The sequence below is a fragment of the Convolutriloba macropyga genome, chromosome 4, assembly GCF_964194025.1.
Source record: "Convolutriloba macropyga chromosome 4, txConMacr16.3, whole genome shotgun sequence".
Taxonomy (NCBI): Eukaryota; Metazoa; Xenacoelomorpha; order Acoela; family Convolutidae; genus Convolutriloba; species Convolutriloba macropyga.
The window spans coordinates 26861270-26886034 of NC_134471.1; the positions used below are offsets into that span (position 1 = coordinate 26861270).

The following is a 24765-nucleotide window of genomic DNA, read 5'->3' on the forward strand; positions in this document are numbered from 1 at the left end:
TAAAAAAATATTACAAGAAGTTTTTTTCCTAAATTAAGTTGAGATAATAATCCTTCCAGATCATCAACATCATAGTTAACAATTTTTTGACTTCAAAATCAACTGCTCGATAACTTGGTCGCTACTTTCATTATCATAAAAATCTGTCTTTCTAAAATCATCTCAGAATTTCTTCACGTGGTACAATTTAGATGTATGTTTCTTGAACCAGTCCCAGAGTTGCATATAATTTGAACATTAGGCTATCTGGGTATTTTCAATGGGGGTTGGTAAGCAGGATTATGGCCAGAACAGAATAATTCATCAATATATCTAATATTTTAGAATCACAGTCCCTTAATAGAACTGATTGTGCGTGCAAGACACTTCCTATTTTTTGAAATAGACTGTTTTGATGATCGAGAAAATAAATTTGTTGCGTATTAAGTTTTTCGATAATTAAATGGATTTAAAATCTTGATTGTATGAATTTGAACAACCCTGGTCAAACTCAGACAATCATTGTGTGAAAGATCTTGCAAACGTCTCTCGCAAGACTCGCGTGTAGCTAAGTATGATCTTGGAAGAATCATGCGAGCTTTTAGCCCCGTAACCGGTTATTTTGAGCCAGGGGTGTTACAAAAGTTATCCGTCTAGAATGCACGGATAAGACTGGCCGTTTTACTCCAAAAAGACATGTTTGCAAACAGCTGTTTAAGCAGAATAACCTTTGGCACTGTTTAAGCAGAATAAAATTGTTGGAAAAGTGTTTCAATTAGCCAAAATAATGAATTATTGTATCGTTGTTAACTACGCGAGACTTTAATTTTATAGAAAACATTTAAATCTCCAAATTTTCAGCGCTCAGTAATCCGCAATTTTTTTACGAGAGACTTTTATGCAATCATTTTCAATTATTTTTCCATTCAGTTCTGTCAATTTGGTTTTGCACAACGCGAAAAGGTGACAAGTGCGAGCTAACTAACTCACAAAAAGCAGCTATTTTCCAAGTAATATTTTGGAGCGATAATCTTTCTGAGATGCAGTCCAATTGCTAGTGTTCTGAGACTGTTGGGATTAACTTAAAGACAAACAAAATATATAACAAAACATTTGGGAAAATAGAAGAAACGTTTATATAATTGTGTAATGCGTAAAAATTGAAAGCTAACTGCATTGAAACTTGTACGATTTTGGATAATTAATATAAAAGGCAAGTGAAGGAAAACAATCCAATCTGAATGCTAGAATAGCCCCCAGGTTTAATCAGCCAAAGTAATTTATTACCCCATAAAGTACGGCACAAACAATATGGTCAACATTTTTGCCTTTCGCGTATTTCTCAAGTAATATATCATAGTAAGTTTAAAATTTACATGTATAATCTTACAATGTCTCGTTGACATCGTTTTCCCTTAGATTGATTTTTTTTATTTTCTGAAAAAAATTTGAACAATTAAAATATTTTTTTTTTCATTAAGAGTGATTTCAATTGCTTGGCGTGAAACGGAACGCTAATTTTTATTTACCGATGAAAACACATGATTGCGCAACAGAACTTGAGCAATAAAATTTTATTTATATCTCATTTTTAAGAAGCATTTTTGGATGAAAATTAACTCAGCAAGCTGAAAAGTCTCATGAATACCAAACTAACCTTTTCTATGACAACTCTTATTTTTAGGACAGAATTAGCTTCAACACATTGAATTTCAAAAACACAAGATTATGTCTGAACGTTTTTATTTCAGATAAAACCTCAGGGATTCTGGAATATTTATCGCGTAAGATCTGATAAGATGCTGATCAAAAAACTTTATCGTGTAAGATCGTATCTGGTCTTACACGATGAAAATTCTGCCCTAATTGAACTTTAATCTTACTATGTACTATGGATCTATTTAGGAGTCCAAGATAGGTCTGGTCTGAACAATTTTTTAGCTTAGGTTGGCAATCGCCGCTTCAGAAAAAGCCTCTGATACTCGTATGACTTCACAATATCTTATCGTTCACAAAAGACAATATAAAACAAAAGTTTGTCTTTGTGGCTCTGACACATAAGTGTTGCATGCTGTAGCTTTTTGGCTACTGCTTTCAAGCATCTCTGAATATGAAAAACATGCTATACCTAAAAAACTTTTATCGTATGAGGTCTGAACAAAATCTCATCAAAACGATGAGCCATAGCTTTCCGAATGTTTATCTTACAAGATCTTATAAGATTCTTATAAGATCTTACACGATAAAATTTTTGTCAAGCAGAATTTTTATCGTGTAGGATCCTTTAAGGCAGAATTTTTATCTTGTAAGATCTGACAAAAGTGAGTTTTTATCGTGTAAGACCTTATCAGACCTGATCAAAAATTTTATTGTGTAAGACCCGACACATTTTCTGACAAATTTTTAATCAGGCGACGCATAATCTTATAAGTATTTGTAAGACACTTTTGAAAGAAATTTGTAATTTTTACACAATAAAAAAATTCCCATCTGTGGAACTAAAAAACCTTCAACTTTTAAAATAAACCGAGCAACTTAAAAAAAATGTCTATCACTGGAACCTGTTCCATAATAACTTTTTCGTCTTTATAAATAACTTCAATCTTAGTGACAATTTCTTTGTAAAAATTGACAGAAAGCGCAAAATTAATATCAAATCAATGAGTGAAATCTGATTAATCCTAATAAATTGGTAAAGTCCTTCAGATCAGATTTCACTGGCGCTTTATTTTGGCCATTTTTGAGTAATTATTATTATATAGGGGAATTTAGAAATGTGCTCGCATATATTGGGAAAAAATCTAAACAAGCGTTTGAAAGAAGAGCTGGCCACTTGCGGTTGAAAGGGTTAAATTATGGGGACGGAGAGCATAAGCATAAAATCCAAAACTTTATTTGATTATTGTAATTTATATTAAATGACTCTGCAAGAATCATTTTTTGTAGTTTCAGCTGCATCTGGTAGAGAAATTTTGATATAACTAGTTCGATATAATTGCATAAACAAATGGATAACAACTTAGTTTTAAAAAATCAGCGATTATCGAAGGGTACTATTATCCGGGGGATCAAAGTGGGTCTCATGATTAATTATTAGGTGTTCGTTATATAATATAAAAGTTTTTTAGAATAAAATTCACATTAATTGTACGACGGAAAACTGGGGTAAATGAAATTCGCCTTGAACGGTTGAGAACATTTTTTAATAGGATTGTATTTTAAGCGGATAAATGTGACAAATCTAATTAAGATAAAAGATGGAAAAGAACAGGAGCCATCGCAAAGAATGCAGTTTTGAATTTCACGGAAGTTCCAGCACCGTAATTTAATTAGATAGTCTGCGTAATTTTAAAAGTATTTTTAGGCTTTTTGCATAATTTCAGTTCAAATCTATAATTTGAGCACAATTAGCAAATAAAAGATTCTCTTTCTAGTCTGAACAAAGTGAAATAGCACTTAGCAAAATTATGCAGTTGTTTTTAGTCCACTTTTTAAGGCTTACTTGCTTAAAAAATGAAAATTAAAAATCGTAGCCAACAAATTAGGTTCACTGTTTGAAACGGTTTCAAAACAAACATGGCCATAAAATGTAAATATTCAATATAAAATGATGTGTTTTGGTGGCAAATGGTATCAAAAAGAACTATCGTACTGAATGAGAATAAGAAAAATTAGTTCGCGTGACAAAAGCAGGACATATTGGATTTTTTAACCAAAATTTTCCCATTAATTTACAACTGCTCTGGGATTTCTACTCGGGAAAATCACATCAAATAAATAAATTGCTGTTCTAGACAAAATTACACGAATGAGAGTAACAGAATAAGGGGGAAATCGGCAAAAAAACTGATAAAGATTAAGTAAAAATGAGAACTGTTCTTAGAAGTTTAATTCGTACGATTAATAGCTTCAACCTTCAATGAAATGAAGTACAGCACTTTATACAAGACCTTCTTTTTTGTTAAGCCAATTTTGGCTGACCAATAATTTTTGCGGAGAGACACAAAAGTTTCAAAGAAAGCCTCTTGAGAAACTGAAGGGATATTTTCCAGCTTCATTCAACAATTTTAACTTATCAATTGATATTATCAATAACTGTAATGATAGCTAAGAGTGGTTAAAATTGCCTTCTCATGGTCTTCGTATGATTCGATGAGGAGTTCTGGTGATCTGACGAGAAAAGTAGGCGTGAGAAAGAATGATGTTTATGCTGAGAGAAAACATTTTGATGAGTTTTTTCAATGCAGTTCTTTTGTTTTAATTTAAATTTTATCAAACCAATTGCTTATTTGTACACATATTAATGAGTTGTTGTAAGTTTGAGAGTTTTCTGACAACTTTGAGGATGTATAAGGCTTTTGCATTCATTTATGAACTATTTTTGACACTTTGTCCTTTAAGAATTCTTTTTCAGGTTTTTTGTTCTTCTCCAATGTTGACTGTCAACAGGGAGTTTTTTAGATTGTAAATCAAGTTTGAGAAACATTGATTATCTCTTGGTCTCATTTTGTCTCAGTAATATATGTTATTAATGTTAAAAAAAATTTAAGTCAAAATTTGGCTTTGTTTGAACAATTTTGATGATTTCTTTCTAATTCTACAGTTTTTTTTGTGCACTTTTGGAAACTATTTTGTTCGATCATGTATTTGGAAGTACTAAGAAAAAATAATCGAACGATTGATAGGTCTGTTAATATAAATATAAATGAAATTTTTTCGTTGTATTTTAAACAAGTTTTCATTTATTTTGCTTTAGTTTTTTTGTAGTTCAAAGTTTCATACGTCACTGATGAACCACAAACAGTATTTAAGAGTAAAAATTTATGTGATTGTTAAACAAATTTGAGAGAATTTGAAGTTTAACAAATAAAACTTCAATTTTTTTCTCCGTTTTATTTCATTTTTAATTTCCTTCTCCCCCGACTATTTTTTTATACATCGGTCTGATATCATTGTTTGTCATATAGGTACTTCCCCATTCAAAACAAAAGTTTACCACAGTTTAGTGAAAACATTTTCCTTAGGGGCAATTCTGAGGGATTTAATCGGCTTTTTACTTAATGGTTACTCTTTTTCCATTTGCTCTACCCATTCTTTCTTAATGAATATTTTTGAAGCAAATAGTTTACATGAAAAACTATTTACCAGCAGCATTAATCGATTGTGAAATCAATTCCACTACCACGTTTGACGTCTATGTTCTTCGAAATTTGTCGTCAAACTAACTCACTTGAAATCAGACTCCAAAAAAATTTGAATCAAAAGTTTTCTTTTTTTAATTTTTAAGGGACAATCTTTATCATTACAGCTCCGTGAAGCTCACAAAAAATCTCTGAAGAATAAGGGGATCCGAGAATTTAGTTGCCAAACTTAAATAAAAGTAGTTTAATTACACAAAGTATGAAGAAAAATTGTACACAAAAAGTTTGTTTTTTTTCCAGAATTTTTGTATATTATTAAAGCAAATAATGTTTGTTATTACTGAAAAGTTATCATTAATTGCACACTTGAATTTTTTTTGCTTCAACTACAAAAAAATACAAAACTAATATTAAAAAAATATCTGTTTTTTTCCTAAAATCGTAGTTCATTCAAAATCTTTGTTTCACAGAAACAAGTCAACCAATTTAACAACTAAGCTAATAGTCAGATTCTAAAATTTAGAGGTCTAAACTTTTTGTGAGATGGTTTGGGACATGGATAATTCATTTAGCAAAATGCGGTTTCTTTTTTTTTCTAAGCCACTTTACTTAATTATCTCTTCCTGAATAGTTAATTGTTATTAATTATTTCTTGACATTTTTCATGCAGTGAAGCGAAGAAAATCTGTGATCTAATTAGCAGCAATAGATAATTCGAGATTAGGATGTAAATTAATTTAAAACTGCTGTTCATTTAAAAAAAACTTTCCACTACAACCATTACTGGATCAAGCAGAACGTCCAGTTATTATACAGCTACTTGTCAACAATCTCATTATTTAAGATTCCATACTTAAAACTTAACTGAGATTAACATTGCGGGTGGGAGTGCACTTTAAGTTATTATGCTATATACACTGTTTACCGTTTGAAGGGTTGGAGCACAATCTGCGAACGCACCTTTAATCGGTTGTCCCGGGTTTTTAATTAGAAGCTTTGAATAGGGTGAAACCACGGGAATTATGGTTTTATTTTGAAAAATTCTCACCTCATGCTTTACAGATTTCGAGATTAAGAGAAAACTTCTCGAACAATAAAATAGATCAAATAAATTAAAAAAAATAGTCTGAATGGACAGAAAGTAAGGACAATCTCAATCAATTAATTTCATACGTAACCAAAGCTTTCTATACTAGCAATTTGAAAGATAGCATTGACAGGAATATGTTTAGCGTTATTTAATAACTGTTATTAATAATTTATTTATTCCATGGATGTGTTCATGCTTTTTCCCAATCAAGTAGTTTTTTGACCCACTGGTTAAGGCTCCTATCCTAGACTCTCACAAACAATGGAAGAGCAGGATATTCAGACATTCTGAACAGACGACTGCATACTACACAAGAGGGGAATGGCTAAAAATTGTTCGGGCAAGGGGGAATTTTCATTCCAACCCTTAGGGAAATCCGAATTAGGAATTTTAAAGCAGGCCTTTTTTTGTTCTGCATATTTTGGCTTATCAATATCTTTTGCGAAAATATATAAAACTCATAGCCGTGAAACCCTCCTAACGAAATAAGTCGATCGTAGAAGAGATGCGTTCATTTTTTTAAGTCTCGGGGTATATTGACTATTAACATTAAAAAAAACTCATACACTATAAAGATTTAAAAAATAACCTGGAAAAAGCATATTTGGTAAATGCTATTTGAAATATCATAATTCAGAAAGGCCAAAGTAGCATAAAGCAGATTCAGACGCTCATTTTGTCCAGCATTTTGTCGACGCTCATTAAAAAATCTTTACAATCTTCCAAATTTTAGCAAATTTGGTTCAAAAAGTGTTTCAATAGAAATTTTATAACATTCTCATACAGATTCCTTCAATTTCTTAGCGATTGACAAGAAATGGCGAAAAAAATATGTCCAAAACTGCTTAGCGAAACTGATTTCAAACTAGTTGAAAGTAAAATTTTGGAATCTCTTTAATTCTCACTGAAAAAGATCATTGTGTATGATTGACTTTTGGAAAATAAACTAGATATGACAAAATGTCTAACCATTTTTGCCAAGCTTTTTCAACAAAAAATTTTTCGGCAGTCTTTTAATCTCGTCCGTAAAATAGACACCATACTTCATCAAATTAAACCATGGTCAACATAAGCTTCTCGCTCATTGTAGAACAAATGGTCATTTTTCATATTTTGCATGTCAACTTTGGAAAAAAAATCATTATTTTAAATGTTTAAACTTCTTGCTTGTCTGTTTTGAGCTTGGCTGTTTTGTGAGTATCCATCAATGTTAACTATAAAGAAATTCTTTACTTGATCTGTTAAACTGTCAATCAAACAAGATCTTTATCAAGTTGAAGCTGACGACCAACTTGGAGTCGTTTTCTGTTAATATTTTTTTCTCAATGACTTAAAAAAAGATAAACTTGAACATTTGTCGAAAGTTTTACAGGTTAATATCTTGACAATTGAGATAACTTTGCGAGAAAAAAATGAGAAAAAGGTTTTTTTTCGACTGCTTCAAAAACAACGCTTTCCAGGTTCATTGAACTTTCTTACCATAAAACGAACCATATATGCTCCGTAAAAATTCATTTCCGTTTTTATGATCGTTGTATGTTAAGTAAAGTTCCACAAAATCAATGCACGGCGTTTTATGAATGGTAAGTTTGTTTTATAGTAGCCTGTCCGGGTTATTAAGTGATCATAACCTTTTGAACAAGTTGGATTAGAAACGCAGTTCTGTCACTTTTTGTTATTAATGGAAGTTATTTCCATGGATCACTTTTTCATATTTTCATTATAAACTGGAAATATATTTAATAGAAACAACTCAGATGCTACTTTTCTGTCCCTTGCGTGTGAAGATTTTGATAAAATCGAATTCAAAATTTCTTTTCTGTTAGTCTTCCGGAGTCGAGTTTTCACCCTAACTTCGCCCCTTATTAGCGGGGAATAGGGTGTAATGCGTATTCCACACCTATTTAGCGGGGAAAAGAGTGCAAGAGTGTTACTTTGAAAAATTACACTGTATTTATACTCGTTGTTCCATTCTTTTTACACTACTTGCAACAAAGAGGCTCGTTAATGTGCATTCGCATATGAGGTTCCTACCTGAGCTGATCTACATTTTTGACTGAATTGTCAACCAAATGAAGAGATAAAAAATAGATGTTTGAAGTTGAAAATATATGTTGGAGTTTTAAGAAATCCTTTCACACCCAAACTACTAATTGAATTACATAATGCCATGCCTAATTACAGCACTCACAAGATCTGCCAAGAAAAAGAATAGGAGAAAAATAAAAAAAAAACAAAATAAGCAAAACCTAAAACATTAGCGGTAAAAACTCAATATCTATATGTAAAAGCACCTGGTAAACAACGTCAAAATGCAATAAGATAAAAATCTTAACTGCACAAACTTTCTTCTTCCTTAGGTATATAGCAGATGACATTTTTTCCCAATAAAACAAGGTATCAATTAATAAGAAAAACTAACGAGGCGAAACTCAAAATTCTATCAACATTTTTTTAACCAAATAATTCCAAACGTCTGAAATATCATTAGCTCTTAACAAAGTAATTCTTGATAAATTTACTAAAAGTCATTACGAAACTGATAGGTCCTGTCTTTGGTTAGACAACGCCATAGAACAGTACTAAAGATACAGCAAAACTCAAGAATTTACAAACAATCTGCGAAAACACAAATCATTGAGGCCATTAAAGGCACCAGCTATTATCTAAATATTGTTTTTTCAATTGTTATCTACACTAATTGAGCTAAAATTATACTGAAGGTTTGAAAAAATTCACTTGTGCCTCATTTCAATATAATTGGGCTCTGTTAATACGCGAAAGTGGTAAAAGAAGAGAAAAAAACACAAATATTAACAACTCACAAAACATTTGTGAAAACACATATTTTCCCAGAAACAAAACATCAGTTACGACAGAATATCAGAAAAAACTTAATTTTGGAATAAAACAAGGGGTTGGATGGGATCTGTCAATGATGAGATTTAGTTACAAGTTGAAAAAAAGAACAACAAAAACTATACAAAAGCAAAACAAATAACAAAAGTCGAAAAAAAAACTGAAAACGAATAATATAATAAACTTTAAGACTGTTCACTATGGTTTAACTGCATAGAGTAATATCATTACAACTACATAAGTACGTCACAACTACATAAAATATAAAAAAAACAGCAATTTCTAAAAAAAATGACACAAAATTGTCGAAGCCATTAAAAACTGAATTTTTCTGTACAAACCAGTCTATTTTTCTGTGCGACCAGTCCATAAAAAGGTTTGGTAACAATTATACAAAAAAGAAGAAAAACAGTAAAGTAAAAAAATTAACTGATTTTTTTGAAACAGTTAACTTCAAAGTAATAAATACCATTAGGATTCAATTAATATTACCACAAATTTACGATTACCACTGTTTCTATAGAAGGGCATTAGGACCTCTCCTTATTCATTTTTTAAAGCGGCTAAAAAGAACACCAAAGAACAAACAAAATTTCGAAACAAAATTACATTTAATGTCATGAAAGGCATTAATTACAAAAAGAGCTAATTAAATAGGGTCGTTTATTCATAAAAAGGAAGCCCTCGAGACCTGTAATGATCCAGAATATTTCTTGCATCTACAAAAAGAACGTCAAATATGACAAAAATCACATTAATTTACTTTTGTTTTGTGAAAAACCGGTGTCGAAGCCAGTAAGGTCATAACAAATTCTTTAAAAGATTTTGGGACACCAATCCCTCTTATTCCCTTGACACCCATAATGTCATAGTTGACCTGTAATTAACTAACGAGATTAGGTAACAAAAAGAAACATAAAAAGAACAAAATTGCGAAATTAAAAAGTTTTTTTTTTAAATTTTGGAAAACGATTGTTTTCAAAGTCATGAAAGCCATCAGCTATCTACTAATATCAGAATATTAGTTCTTCTTTTCTTCCATGAAAGGCCAATGAAAGCTATCACTATACAGGAAATTTCATACGACCGAAACGACAAAGTATAAATGACAGTTAGAGACAAAATTAAAAAATTCAATTGATTTCTTCAAGAAAGAGGCGTCGAGGCCGTTAAAATGATGATGTATATGTTTCAGGATTTTAATATGTTCAACTGTGCTTTATTCTGAATGCTAATAAGGTGACATGAGAACCGTTAATAATTTGATAATGTGACAAAATTAGAAAACGTGAAAAACTGGAAAATATCAAAACAAACAAAAATCTGAAATCTTGTGGTATCAAAGCCAAAAAACAATAACTTCAGACTTAAAACTGCAACCGATAATAAATGTTAAATCAGTAGAAAGAAGAAGCAGTCTTCCTTTGCTGACATTAAGCTGGAAGTTGAACAAATTAAGAAAAATGTAGAGGAAAAGTTAATTAAGCCATTATTTATTGAAAAGTCAATTATTTTTTAAAAAAGAAACGACCATAAACTTTCAATTAAAAAACTAAATGCATTAGCTTGGAGCTGCTTAACAAGCAAATTGGTTGGATCTATCACTCCTGAGCTTTGATTTGATATGTTCTGTTCTTTATTATTAAAAAAAGTCTTTTTTTAAAAAAAAAAGACCGGCTGATTACAACCCGATTTTTTTGGATTGTAACAGTCCAAGAATGGCCCAAAACTAGCCCTGATAATACTTATTGTCCGTTAAGTGCAATTGATTTTTCGAATGTTGTAGATATAGATAATTTGTTAGTTGAAAACTCAAAATAAATTAAATAAATTCTGCATTTTTGATAATCAACGAGTAAAGTTAGCAAAAAACGGCAAGGTTTTAACTACAGTGCAGTCTCAGCGGACCCTTAAGTAGAAATAGCCCCCCTATGAGTCTACAAAGATTGTATGAGTGTTGTTTGGGGGTGTCCTGTCGGCAAATTTAATCAAAGTGGACTAAATTAGCTTATTTCGTGCTGTTTTTGATGAAAAAGGCTAAATTTTGAAATGTTTATCCAGATTTTTTGACCAAAAAAATTAAATCAAAACAATCAACAATGCTTGTTCGTCTTCAAAAATAAAATCAACGACACTATTTTTAAAAATTATAACAAATTTTAGCAAAATTGACGAAAATTTAGGCAAAAATTCCGGAAAATGTGAATAAAAACAACGTGAATTCACTCTTCTTTTCTCAGAAGTTTAAACCTCGATAACTCCCTGTAGAATACGAAAATTAAAAAAATCTTTTTAATTCCATATTCTACGCTGGACGAGCTTTCTAATGATACCAGTCTCAACTCTCTACGATGAATATATCGAGCGGCGAAAATTCACGGAACAAAAAAAAAAAAACCCAGTTGTGTATATAGTTCCTCCCCCCTCAAGAGGGTCGGAACAATAATTTTCCTCTTTCTCTAACTACATAACTTCAGAAACTCAACAAATATGGACAAATATTTTAAAACCATGAAATCTTTGAGAAATTGATGAATGCATTAACAAATACAGACAAAAATGGAAAACTCATTAGAAAATTGGGAGAAGAAAAAAATATCGAAGCCATTTAATTTAAAAACTTTTCTCTAAAAACTTTATCCATGATTCTTTTAACGTTCTCTCTAAGCCAATGGGAACTATCAAAATTAGGATACAAAGATAAAATTCCGAAAAAAAAAACAAAGTTACGAAAAAAAGTTATCCAAAAATTTAAAAAAATTATATGGAAACTCGTCGGATTGAAGCCATAAAGCCAAAAAATGAAAAAAACAAAACTAGGCAGAATAATTTTGGTGGCACTACAAAATACTGGGGTCCTGTCATTACAGAGACTGACTTAGAGTTCGCAAAAATAAGTTTAAGAGCGGCTAACGTTCAAAAATTAAATTCGATATTTTTTTTTATGTCGTAACAACCATTAGCTGTCCTCTCAAAGCACTAGATGGGTTGACTTATTGCTCATTAGGAAGACTATTGTACATTAGGAAGACTATACATCAACGTATCTATGGCATAGGAAACCAAAAGTCAGTAAAATCTCAAAAAGAAAATCAAATTTCATGAAAAATTACGAACACTCAGTGTCGAAGCCAAAAAAATATGAGCTATTCCGTGAAAGCTGTTTTTCTGCTCATTGGGCATCAGTGTAAAATAAATGAGGTTTGTCGATTACAGAACCTCGATATGAAACGTGAATATTCTCTTAGTGACATAAAATGCAAAAAAAAAAACTTTTCTATAAAAAACAGCTCTCAAAAAGAATCCGAATTTTTTGATAGTAAATTTCACTGTGAGACCAGAACTAGTCTTTTAAATTGCTTTTGTCTATTAGGAAGACCAAATTGATGCATTTTGTAGCATGGAAGTTAATTTTGAATTAAATTTTTCACGGTAAAGACGTTAATTCGAAAAAAAATTACGCTAAAATTGAACAAAAGTGAACCCAATATCCCGTGTTCCTATGAAAGTTTAAACCTCGATAGCTCCTCGAAAAAAACGAAATTCAAAAAGATGTTTTTAGTGGTGAATTCTACGCTGGACGAGCTTTTTAATGATACCACTCACATTTCTCTACGATGAATATATCGATCGGCCAAAATTGTTTCGGACAAAAAACCCCATTTGAGTATATAGTTCCTCCCCCCACAAGTGGGATCGGAAAAAAAAGTGTAATTTAGGGTGTACTGATAATAAATTACTCTTACACAATTACCATTATAGCCGAATTGAAATGTCTTCTAGTCTATACTCTATTGTCGTAGAAAGATTATTTCCAATCGTGTAGGTTTGCGTTTTCGTTTTTACCAAGATACTGTTTTCAAATTTTGATTTTTTTGACATAAAACGGGTGTGATATGCGTACCTATAAAACTCCTCGTTAAATGTTTTTTCTCGGGGAAAGCCAAACAAGTCGATATAAAATTAAACCGGTGCAAAAGTAATTTAACAATTACGCAACGCTCAAAAAGAATAAATTTTTAAATGTTGCATTTCAGACATTAACGAAAATTGCCATTTATGATGCAATATATTAAACTAACAATATCTGTCAGAATCTGTATTCGCGCAGATCAATGATGGATAATCATCTATTATATTGAATTTTGTGGGCTAAATTGCAGACAACATAATCCTATCTAAGATAGCCAGTTTGAATTATCTTAGAGATAAATACATTCAAATCGTTTAAATACTATTGTTAAGAAATCGATTATGATAGATTAAGTCGTGTAACCATACATCATTTTCCAGAAGAACCTAATAAAATTTGTCCAGGACCTTGCTTTGGGTGTCCAAAGCATATTAGAACTACTTGATTATCAAATTGCACTCAACAAGATACCAGGATGTCCAATAACAAACAGAAAACAGATGTAAACAAATAGACGATCGCCAAGCTGGCAAAAATGACAGGGTGACCTACAAACAAAAATTTGAGAAAATGAGCCGATATCCCGACTAAAACAATTGTAATGGTTGGATCAACTAGTGATATTCTGAACAGTCAAATTTGTCGACCAATCAGAATTAAGCTGTTGGCTAAATTTCTTATTTTTAACTTTTTCGGCTTAACACCCTGACGGCTTAGCATATTCCTAGCATTGAACAAATATTTCATAAAACCTCAAACAAAAAAGTTTTTGAAAAAGTTTCCTTTAAAAAACTTCAACATCTAAAGGAAATCCTGAATGAATTAATTAAAATGAGGAAAAAAAATAACAATATTGAAAGTCCACAAGCTCTTTTGAGCTAGTCTATTCGTTTCCAATGTTTGCAAATAGAACATAAAGTTTAAAATAAAATAAAAAAAGTTAGCATTAAATTTGTTACAAAATGTCCCGTGATCTGATCTTGTACCCGTGCAGAAACTTCGGATTGAAAGACTAAAAATTTGTGAAAATTATAAAAATGGTTTTATATTTCTATTATGGAAGATCTATCTGTTGGTTCCATTTAGGGGTTATTAATTTTTTCTTAGTTCAGTTCTCGGTTGAAAATAAAAAGTGGAAACAATGCTGACAAAAAAAACATTTTTAGATCCAGGTTGACCGAAATCGACGGTAGCAGATACCAGTATCACATAATAAACCAACTGAAAATATGAAGTAGAATGTACTACAGTCGCATCTCATTTGAAAAAAAAAATGTTGCAGCAACTTATCTATTTTGTCGGATATCTATTAAGTAAAAAAACAGAAAAATTGCAAAATGAAAATTAATTGATTGCAGTGAATTTTTTATAGTGGCCGTTTCTTATCGCAAAACAAAACTAGGCAACTGTATGCCAATACATACATGTTGAAAATGAATTGTTGGAAAAATCACTGAAAAGTGGAACAGAGTAAAGGCAAATTAAAAAAAAACTTTATATTGCAGATGCAAATTTTCAGTTTGATAATAGGCGCATAAAAAGTTAAAATTTGTTTTGGCAAAGAAAGGAAAATTATGGTTCGCTGCAAAGGATTGCATAGAAACACTTTTTGAAGCACTGAGCAAACAAAAAACAGGCAGGTGGAGCACGTCAAGAACTGTCGAAAGTTGGACATTATGTAATCAATTTTTTTAATTGAAAACCTAAAACTGAATCACTGCACAATCAGAAAATTTGAGGAAAGCCAACTGCTAATCAAAAAATTCTTAAAAAAAATTGCGAAACAATCAAGAAATGAACAAAATAAGATTTTTAGTGAGAAAAAAATTATTTGCGGAATTAGTGAAAAACTGTTCACAATTGTATGGATACCGATTAAAAGAGCGCAATTGCAAGTCTATCAGTTTGTGAGTGATTTGATGTCGGAAAAAAACCTTTCTTGGAATCTACATATACATGTAGTGGCCTCCAGTGATAACGATCTCGAGTTCTTAGCGAAGGTTAAGAAATGCGCTACTTTTTACAATTTCAACTTCGAAAAACTTTTTGACTTAAAGACCATTCATATAACAGTGGCAATATATAATATGTTGTAATCTTTGTACATTAAATTCTTCAATGAAATACGAGAAGACTGGCATCGCTGACTGAGAATGCCTGCAGAAACTAAAATTTTGGTTACGTAGGGCAAAATAACGAAAATGCCGATCATTCATTCAAAATAATGCAGCCGTCCGGTTATTATCATAAGATCAGAGAAATTACTCAAATTTATTGGCATCTGAGCTCGTCTAGGCTGTCATGAAAAAGCGGAAAACTAACGAAAAGAATGTGAACGTTGAAAAACTTTCCAATACTCTCAAAATTAATTGTTACTCGCAGACTCTTAATACTCTCAACATAAAATTGAAAAGACTACTGCAAAATGTTGCGCATTATTGTGCACAAAGTGCTTGCCTAGCTATTTTTCCCGCCAATTTTTCGCAATCTTTTTTTCTTTATCTCACTTTCTCTCTAACTAAAACTTAATTGGGTGTTATGTGGACTGCGATTAACCTATCTTATTTCTAGCGTATGATTTCGTTATTCAACTGATGAGAAAACTGATTCAGACGGGACAAATTTGCATCGCGTCAGACCTCGGTCAACTTTAAAACTAAGTGGAAAATTGCCGAGTACCGCGCATTCAGAAAACTGCACCAGAGATTCCAATTGTATCATTGTATCAGTCTGTGACGGCTAGTTATTGACACATAATGGTTTTTGGGTTAAAGTCAGCAACCCAAGCTACTTCTGATCCAACAATCCCTGAACAATCTGACTTCCGAACGATCAACCATTCAAGAATTTGGTACCATTTCCATTTTTCTAGACTGATGCAAGATTTTTTCCTGACCCCGGTTGTGCGACCGGAATGGTACGCTATGATAGAAGGCTGCTTGTGACCGGCAGCTAAAGGCCTGGGCCAGCTAGCATTTTAATTTGTGCTTGCCAGCCACTTTTAAATATCGACTTATCACAAGGATGGCGGGCCAAACATTAGCTGATGGATTCAAAATGAAATCCAAGTTGACTGATGAAAAGGCTTTGGCTGAACTTCAAACTCTTCCAACTAGAGGGAGCCCCTTTGCAGGCAAACGCACCCAGTGAGAGGGTAGAAATCACAGAGAAATTTGGTCTCATCCAATTAGAGGGGAGCCAGTAAAGCATATTTCATGCACTAACCCGAATGGAGAAGATTATTCCACTTGGCTTTTTCGATGTGATTCACAAAGAAACTGATCAGTATGCACCAACTGTTTGATAAATTATCAGAACTAAGCTAAAGTTAGCCATGACCGAAAAGCAATTATTAAAATAGACTTTATAGACTTCAAATAGGGTATTGGATGTTGAAAATTTGGCATTTATTGGCCCCATGTTCTATGCCAGAGATTGTGGATCTGTCCATAAGTTGAGGTATATACTTGGTTTACTGTCAGCTTGAAAAGCATGCAAATGACTGACCTCGAGGAGCTCGAGGTACTCCGCCTTGAGCATGTCGAACTTCTTGTCTCCAGAGTTTGTCCAGGGGAAGTCTTCGGCTGCCTTCGGGTTGTTCTCCAGCACAGTCGTCAATGACATCTTGTGTACTGAGGGACTCACTATCGACATCACAGATCCTGAACACACAAAACCGTTAGATGGTTGGATTTTATAAAAATATAAATCGTTAATACATGTAAGATAAGCTTGACATAGATTGACAAGAAACTCTACTTGTGCAAAGTAAACGTAGCGAGAACAATGAAGCCCGGAGGAACATGAAAGAACACGAGAAGGGGTTTAAAAGGGATGCCCAAGCTCGAGAGCTGACAAAAAGCAGGTGTAATGGTTAACATAACAAGCTTGACAATCAGAGCAATTTAAGCATAACCAACCAGTGAAAAAAGTTTATTAAGCATTAAGACGAAAGTTTGAGTTTAAGAAAAGTGACTAAAAGTTCTTGTTGATCTCACTCTGTTAAAATACTTCAATCGATTCAGGCGTACTCAGCCACAAAAGATCCATAGAGGACTTCTACTGGCAGGACTTGGCGTTAACAAGAAGTTATGAGTTGAGCTCTTGGCTAGCCTCGTAGAACAATGATAAGGTAAGAATGCTCTGGCAATTGACAAATAAGCTTGAAAATCAGAGAAGCTGGTTCGAATTGAATACTGGTCCATTTTCACATAAGTTAAGCCTGCTTAAACCAATACCAACAAATACGCATGCTTCATTCGTTTACAGACAATTTACCCTGCACCAAACTACCCAATTTATACACTTTGATCTTTTGATTCAATAATCCGATCAAAAATTTTACTAAAAGCATGTTTTTTTTATCATTTTTAAACGGATAATTTGATCTCATGTTCTGTTTTGACAGTTTCATGAAGTCCGGTAGCCCGCTGAGTGGATGGCAAAAATGAACTAGTTTTACGATTAAAACTTGGTAAATATACTTCATCAAATTACGAATTACTATTAATGCATTAACTTAATGCATTATTATGGTAAACAATTTTTCTGATAATTTTAACAATAAACTAAAATTTATTTACTTTGAGTATTTTGGCACATTGCAGATTTTGGCATTTCGTATTTGATGCGACCTAGTTATTTATGTACCAGGGATTGGACGAGATCTACCTTAAATTCATTTCCATTTAAATCATCTCAAAATGATAACACGCCATCACTGTTACTTTCATTTTTGTGAACAAGCATGTGTTTGCTTTTGCAAGTAATTAAAATGAAAAACTTTCCAAAAAAAGTATTCGTCTCAAAAATTAGTACCGTTCGAACTTCCGCCTTTACACCACAAAGCGTAACCTCTATGGCCTTGGTTAAATTCGACCAAGCATGTACCTAAATTCTTTTTTGCTATGCTTAAACATGTGACCTACATTAAATTTCCGGAGTTGGGTTACAATGAAAAAGTAGAATAGCGATGTTGAACTTCACCGAAATTAGCGAGCGGAAAGTTATCCAAAGTCATTTCTGCCTTTGGAAACAGCTTTGCTAAGATCCTTGGTAGTGACGAATTTATAGACAAACCACATATTGGTTCAGCTATTAGGAATCTGAAGATCTAGTTACCAAACTACTTTACTAATCTAACTTAATTCCGCAACTAAATGTTACAAGTTTCATCATTTTTTGTAATTAGCAGACTTCTGGTCGTCATCAATTGTGATAGTTTCATATCAGAACCCCAATGGTTAATACAATCATGGCAAAGTTGTACATTCAATATTTTTATAATATTTACTTTAATTCTTTAGAAATAGCCTCACTTCGGAATTATTATAAATAACAACGCTGGTGATAATTTCAACAAAGGGGTAAATGTTAGATATGTTTCGGGCAGATTCAGTTTTCTTGACATAGCTCTATATAATTTAATAATTAAAATTTTTCTCTTATATTAGTCTATACCAAAAAACCAACTAGTCAAAGCATATTTTATTCATTTACCAAACAGAAGGTGTTACAATAAAATAACAAAAAAAATTAAACATAAATGAATCACACATATAATAAAAAATCGTAGAGTGATGATGATTTTCCAAACTTCAAGTACGAAACACAAATAGTACTTCCAAAAAGTTTTGGGCACAACAGGTTTCTATTGCACCAATAAATGACACTTTCATTCATTTTTCTGAAATTTTTCGTTATCCCTTTATTCTTTTTTGTTCAGTCAATTTTTGCAGGTCAATATATTTAACAAAGAAAGAATTAATTTGCTTCAAAATAGTGAAAAGCTATTGAACCTCTAGGCCAGACCCATTCTGCAAACCTTTGATAAATTGTTCTTAAACATAACCAGGCAGATTACCCAAAAAAATGCACCCTTGACCTCTGTAATGGGCACCGTGATTGAAAAAAAGGAAAAGATACAAAACGACAAGTTTTTCTCTAAGTGTCAAAGAGTTTTCTAATTCGGCGTACAGTTTCTATTAAATAACACCAAGAGAAAAGTCAGCTTCTATAACGAAAGTTTTTGAGTCCAATACTAATGCCAGTTAGCCATCGCCCATTGAACTTTGATAGCCTAATGCACTACAAATAAATGGCCGGGCTTAATCGTCTCAATCATTTCCTTTGATTTTGCCCAGGGCCTCATTCTATGACTGCTCTTTTTCGTAACTTTAATTGAATAAAATTTAAAATCAAGACAAAAAATTTATTTTTAGTAAGCAGTTTGATATAAGGCGTTTTGATAGGCGTTTTAATAGAACACTAAATTAGACTACATTACGTCTTCGTGCCCTCACATTATCGGTGTATCCCGTTCTTTTGTTTTGATCTTTTGACATTGGCCGCATTCAGTACATTAATTAATCAAATAAGAAAAACAAATTAAAATTCATTAAGTTGAATGCCTGAGTGAGGTAAAGCAGTAGTTCGATCTAAAAATTGCGGCTAGTGAAACACAAAAAAGTGATTAAAAGGTGAAACGAATTATAAAAAACATCTGTAAAATCTTTTACCTGACTAGTAGACCAATTGAGCATCATGACCCTCACAGACCACAAACAATTTCAGAAAATCAGAGCAAATAAAAACTACTGGCGTCTGTTTTGTAGTTTTTTAGTATCAGCTTGTTGAATACCAGCGTTTTCCACGTAAAAAATGATACTGAAAAAAATTGCAATCTAAGCAAAAGTTTGATTCATTGCGTATAAGAGACAAGCAAAGGCAGGCAAAATTATCAAAAAATGTTTTAAAAATATGAAATTGTTGTTCCATTTTTTATCTCAATACTTTAATGTTTATTGTAACTCTATAACTAACAAAAACAGATGTTGAAAAATCCGAGACACTTGAATTCAAGAGTTTTCCTTTGATAATGTTTTTATGAGCAAAAATATCTGTAAACAAATTCGAAACAGTAAAATTTAATTTTAGAAAGTATTGCCTGACTCCGATTTTTTTTGTTTCAAAACAAATAAAATTTTGGACAAAATATTTGTCCTAAAATTGTTGCAATTTATATTTTTTGTATTATACATTGCCTTTTTATATGAAAAAGTGAAAATAATCACTCCTTAGTAATGAGCTTCAAATGTAAAATTACCAATACCAATTCTCACAAATTTATTTGATAATTTTATGAAAACTACATCAAATAAAAGATGATAAATTTGTCCTGGTTTCCGTTTAAATATTCTGAATATATTATAAAATCCAGAACATCAACAAAAAACCAATCTCATCAGTTTTGTCTGTTTTTCGTTCACTTACATTGTAGATTTCACATTTAGTTGAAACCAAATTTTTTTCATTTTAGAAACCACATTCAAGTATTTCATTTATAACTTCATTGCTTTGTTAAGGAATTCAAGGCCGCAAACAATTTTTCTTGAATAATTGTTCTAACCGATTGGCTACACTGATACGAATAAAAATTGGAGATTTTGTTTTATTTATTTTGTTGTTCTTATAATATATAATCTAATGTAGTTAACTCAATGACGCAAAAAACAAGATGAAGTTGAAGTATTTTATATATTTCTGTGTTGCGGAGAAAGAGGGGTATCAAGAGAGATCGAGAGAAAGAAAGAGGAAGAGAAAGATCTGAAAGAGAAAAAGAAACATCATCTCTAATCATCACTTTGTTATTTCTCACAAGCTCTTCATGATTTTTAAGCGTGTTTTGCAGTTTATTTAACTGTTTTTTTATTTTTTTAGTATCAGCCTGTTGAATATTAATGTTTTCGATGTAAAAAAGCAGGAAACTGAAAAAACTGCAATCTAAGCAAAATTATTATTCATTGCGTATAAGAGACAAGCAAATGCAGGCAAAAACATCAAAATATATTTTAAAAAATTGAATATTGTGTGCCATTATTATCACAAAACTTTAATAATTATTGTAATTCTATAACTAACTAAAACAGATGTCGAATAATTTGAGACACTCGCATTTAACAATTTTCCTTTGATAACGTTTTTATGAGCAAAAAATATCTGAAAACAAATTAGAAACCATAGAATTTAATTTTAGAATGTTTTGTTGCCTGACTCCAATTTTGTCGTTTCAAAGCAAACAATAAAATTATTGGTCAGAATATTTGTTCTAAAAGCGTTGCAAATTATATTGTTATTATTAAAAGTTGATTTTTTAGAAAAAAATTTCGAAAATACTCACTCCTTGGTATTGAGCTTCAAATGTTAACATACCAATACCATTTCTCACAAATATTTTTGATAATGTTAAAAAAAGTACATCAAATAAAAAATGGCAAAATTGTCTTAGTTTCTATTTAAATACACTGAACATATTATCAAATCCAGAACATCAACAAAAAACCAATCTCATCAATTTTGTCTGTTATTCGTTCGCTTAAGATGTAGATTTCACATTTATTCAAAATTGTTCACACCAAATTTATTTTTTCAATTTAGAAACCAAGTTCTTTTTTATTTATAACTACATAACTTCATTTAGATAATTCAAGGCCGCTAAAATTGTTCTTAAATGATCGTTCTAACCGATTGGCTAAACTGACACAAACAAAGTTTGATGACTTGTTTTTTAGTTTTGTTTAATTGTTCTTTTTCTTATGTAATATAATCTAATGTAGTTAACTCACTGACGCAAAAAGCAAGGTGAAGGTGAAAGAGTTTTTATATTTCTTTGTTACGGATAAAGAGAGGTATCGAGAGAGATCGATAAAAAGAGAGAGGAAGAGAGAGAGAGAGAGAGAGAGAGAGAGAGTGAGAGGGAGAGAGAGAGAGAGAGAGAGATAGAGAGACAGAAAGAGAGAGAGAGAGAGGGAGAAGGAAAGAGGAAGAGAAAGATCTGAAAGAGAGAGATAGAAAAAGAAACATCATCTCTAATCATCACTTTGTTATTTCTCACAAGCTCTTCATGATTTTTAAGCGTGTTTTGCAATTTATGTAACTGTTTTGTATTTTTTTTTAGTATCAGCCTGTTGAATATTAATGTTTTCGACGTAAAAAAGCAGGAAACTGAAAAAACTGCAATCTAAGCAAAATTATTATTCATTGCGTATAAGAGACAAGCAAATGCAGGCAAAACCATCAAAATATATTTTAAAAAACTGAATATTGTGTGCCATTATTATCACAAAACTTTAATAATTATTGTAATTCTATAACTAACTAAAACAGATGTCGAATAATTTGAGACACTCGCATTTAACAATTTTCCTTTGATAACGTTTTTATGAGCAAAAAATATCTGAAAACAAATTAGAAACCATAGAATTTAATTTTAGAATGTTTTGTTGCCTGACTCCAATTTTGTCGTTTCAAAGCAAACAATAAAATTATTGGTCAGAATATTTGTTCTAAAAGCGTTGCAAATTATATTGTTATTATTAAAAGTTGATTTTTTAGAAAAAAATTTCGAAAATACTCACTCCTTGGTATTGAGCTTCAAATGTTAACATACCAATACCATTTCTCACAAATATTTTTGATAATGTTAAAAAAAGTACATCAAATAAAAAATGGCAAAATTGTCTTAGTTTCTATTTAAATACACTGAACATATTATCAAATCCAGAACATCAACAAAAAACCAATCTCATCAATTTTGTCTGTTATTCGTTCGCTTAAGATGTAGATTTCACATTTATTCAAAATTGTTCACACCAAATTTATTTTTTCAATTTAGAAACCAAGTTCTTTTTTATTTATAACTACATAACTTCATTTAGATAATTCAAGGCCGCTAAAATTGTTCTTAAATGATCGTTCTAACCGATTGGCTAAACTGACACAAACAAAGTTTGATGACTTGTTTTTTAGTTTTGTTTAATTGTTCTTTTTCTTATGTAATATAATCTAATGTAGTTAACTCACTGACGCAAAAAGCAAGGTGAAGGTGAAAGAGTTTTTATATTTCTTTGTTACGGATAAAGAGAGGTATCGAGAGAGATCGATAAAAAGAGAGAGGAAGAGAGAGAGAGAGAGAGAGAGAGAGAGAGAGTGAGAGGGAGAGAGAGAGAGAGAGAGATAGAGAGACAGAAAGAGAGAGAGAGAGAGGGAGAAGGAAAGAGGAAGAGAAAGATCTGAAAGAGAGAGATAGAAAAAGAAACATCATCTCTAATCATCACTTTGTTATTTCTCACAAGCTCTTCATGATTTTTAAGCGTGTTTTGCAATTTATGTAACTGTTTTGTATTTTTTTTTAGTATCAGCCTGTTGAATATTAATGTTTTCGACGTAAAAAAGCAGGAAACTGAAAAAACTGCAATCTAAGCAAAATTATTATTCATTGCGTATAAGAGACAAGCAAATGCAGGCAAAACCATCAAAATATATTTTAAAAAACTGAATATTGTGTGCCATTATTATCACAAAACTTTAATAATTATTGTAATTCTATAACTAACTAAAACAGATGTCGAATAATTTGAGACACTCGCATTTAACAATTTTCCTTTGATAACGTTTTTATGAGCAAAAAATATCTGAAAACAAATTAGAAACCATAGAATTTAATTTTAGAATGTTTTGTTGCCTGACTCCAATTTTGTCGTTTCAAAGCAAACAATAAAATTATTGGTCAGAATATTTGTTCTAAAAGCGTTGCAAATTATATTGTTATTATTAAAAGTTGATTTTTTAGAAAAAAATTTCGAAAATACTCACTCCTTGGTATTGAGCTTCAAATGTTAACATACCAATACCATTTCTCACAAATATTTTTGATAATGTTAAAAAAAGTACATCAAATAAAAAATGGCAAAATTGTCTTAGTTTCTATTTAAATACACTGAACATATTATCAAATCCAGAACATCAACAAAAAACCAATCTCATCAATTTTGTCTGTTATTCGTTCGCTTAAGATGTAGATTTCACATTTATTCAAAATTGTTCACACCAAATTTATTTTTTCAATTTAGAAACCAAGTTCTTTTTTATTTATAACTACATAACTTCATTTAGATAATTCAAGGCCGCTAAAATTGTTCTTAAATGATCGTTCTAACCGATTGGCTAAACTGACACAAACAAAGTTTGATGACTTGTTTTTTAGTTTTGTTTAATTGTTCTTTTTCTTATGTAATATAATCTAATGTAGTTAACTCACTGACGCAAAAAGCAAGGTGAAGGTGAAAGAGTTTTTATATTTCTTTGTTACGGATAAAGAGAGGTATCGAGAGAGATCGATAAAAAGAGAGAGGAAGAGAGAGAGAGAGAGAGAGAGAGAGAGAGAGAGTGAGAGGGAGAGAGAGAGAGAGAGAGAGATAGAGAGACAGAAAGAGAGAGAGAGAGAGGGAGAAGGAAAGAGGAAGAGAAAGATCTGAAAGAGAGAGATAGAAAAAGAAACATCATCTCTAATCATCACTTTGTTATTTCTCACAAGCTCTTCATGATTTTTAAGCGTGTTTTGCAATTTATGTAACTGTTTTGTATTTTTTTTTAGTATCAGCCTGTTGAATATTAATGTTTTCGACGTAAAAAAGCAGGAAACTGAAAAAACTGCAATCTAAGCAAAATTATTATTCATTGCGTATAAGAGACAAGCAAATGCAGGCAAAACCATCAAAATATATTTTAAAAAACTGAATATTGTGTGCCATTATTATCCCAAAACTTTAATAATTATTGTAATTCTATAAGTAACTAAAACAGATGTCGAATAATTTGAGACACTCGCATTTAACAATTTTCCTTTGATAACGTTTTTATGAGCAAAAAATATCTGAAAACAAATTAGAAACCATAGAATTTAATTTTAGAATGTTTTGTTGCCTGACTCCAATTTTGTCGTT

At 31.3% G+C, this 24765-nt stretch overlaps 1 protein-coding gene across 2 annotated transcripts in view; it reads right to left on the bottom strand.

Annotated features, from left to right (window-relative positions):
• Nucleotides 1–24765, bottom strand: part of LOC142337561 (A-type potassium channel modulatory protein DPP6-like) — a 148549-nt gene that overhangs the window by 108805 nt on the left and 14979 nt on the right. For both annotated transcript variants that reach the window (XM_075386881.1, XM_075386880.1), the window contains one exon: nt 16490–16644. In XM_075386881.1, the coding sequence (XP_075242996.1) occupies nt 16490–16644 (155 nt within the window). The remainder of the gene's footprint in view (nt 1–16489; nt 16645–24765) is intronic.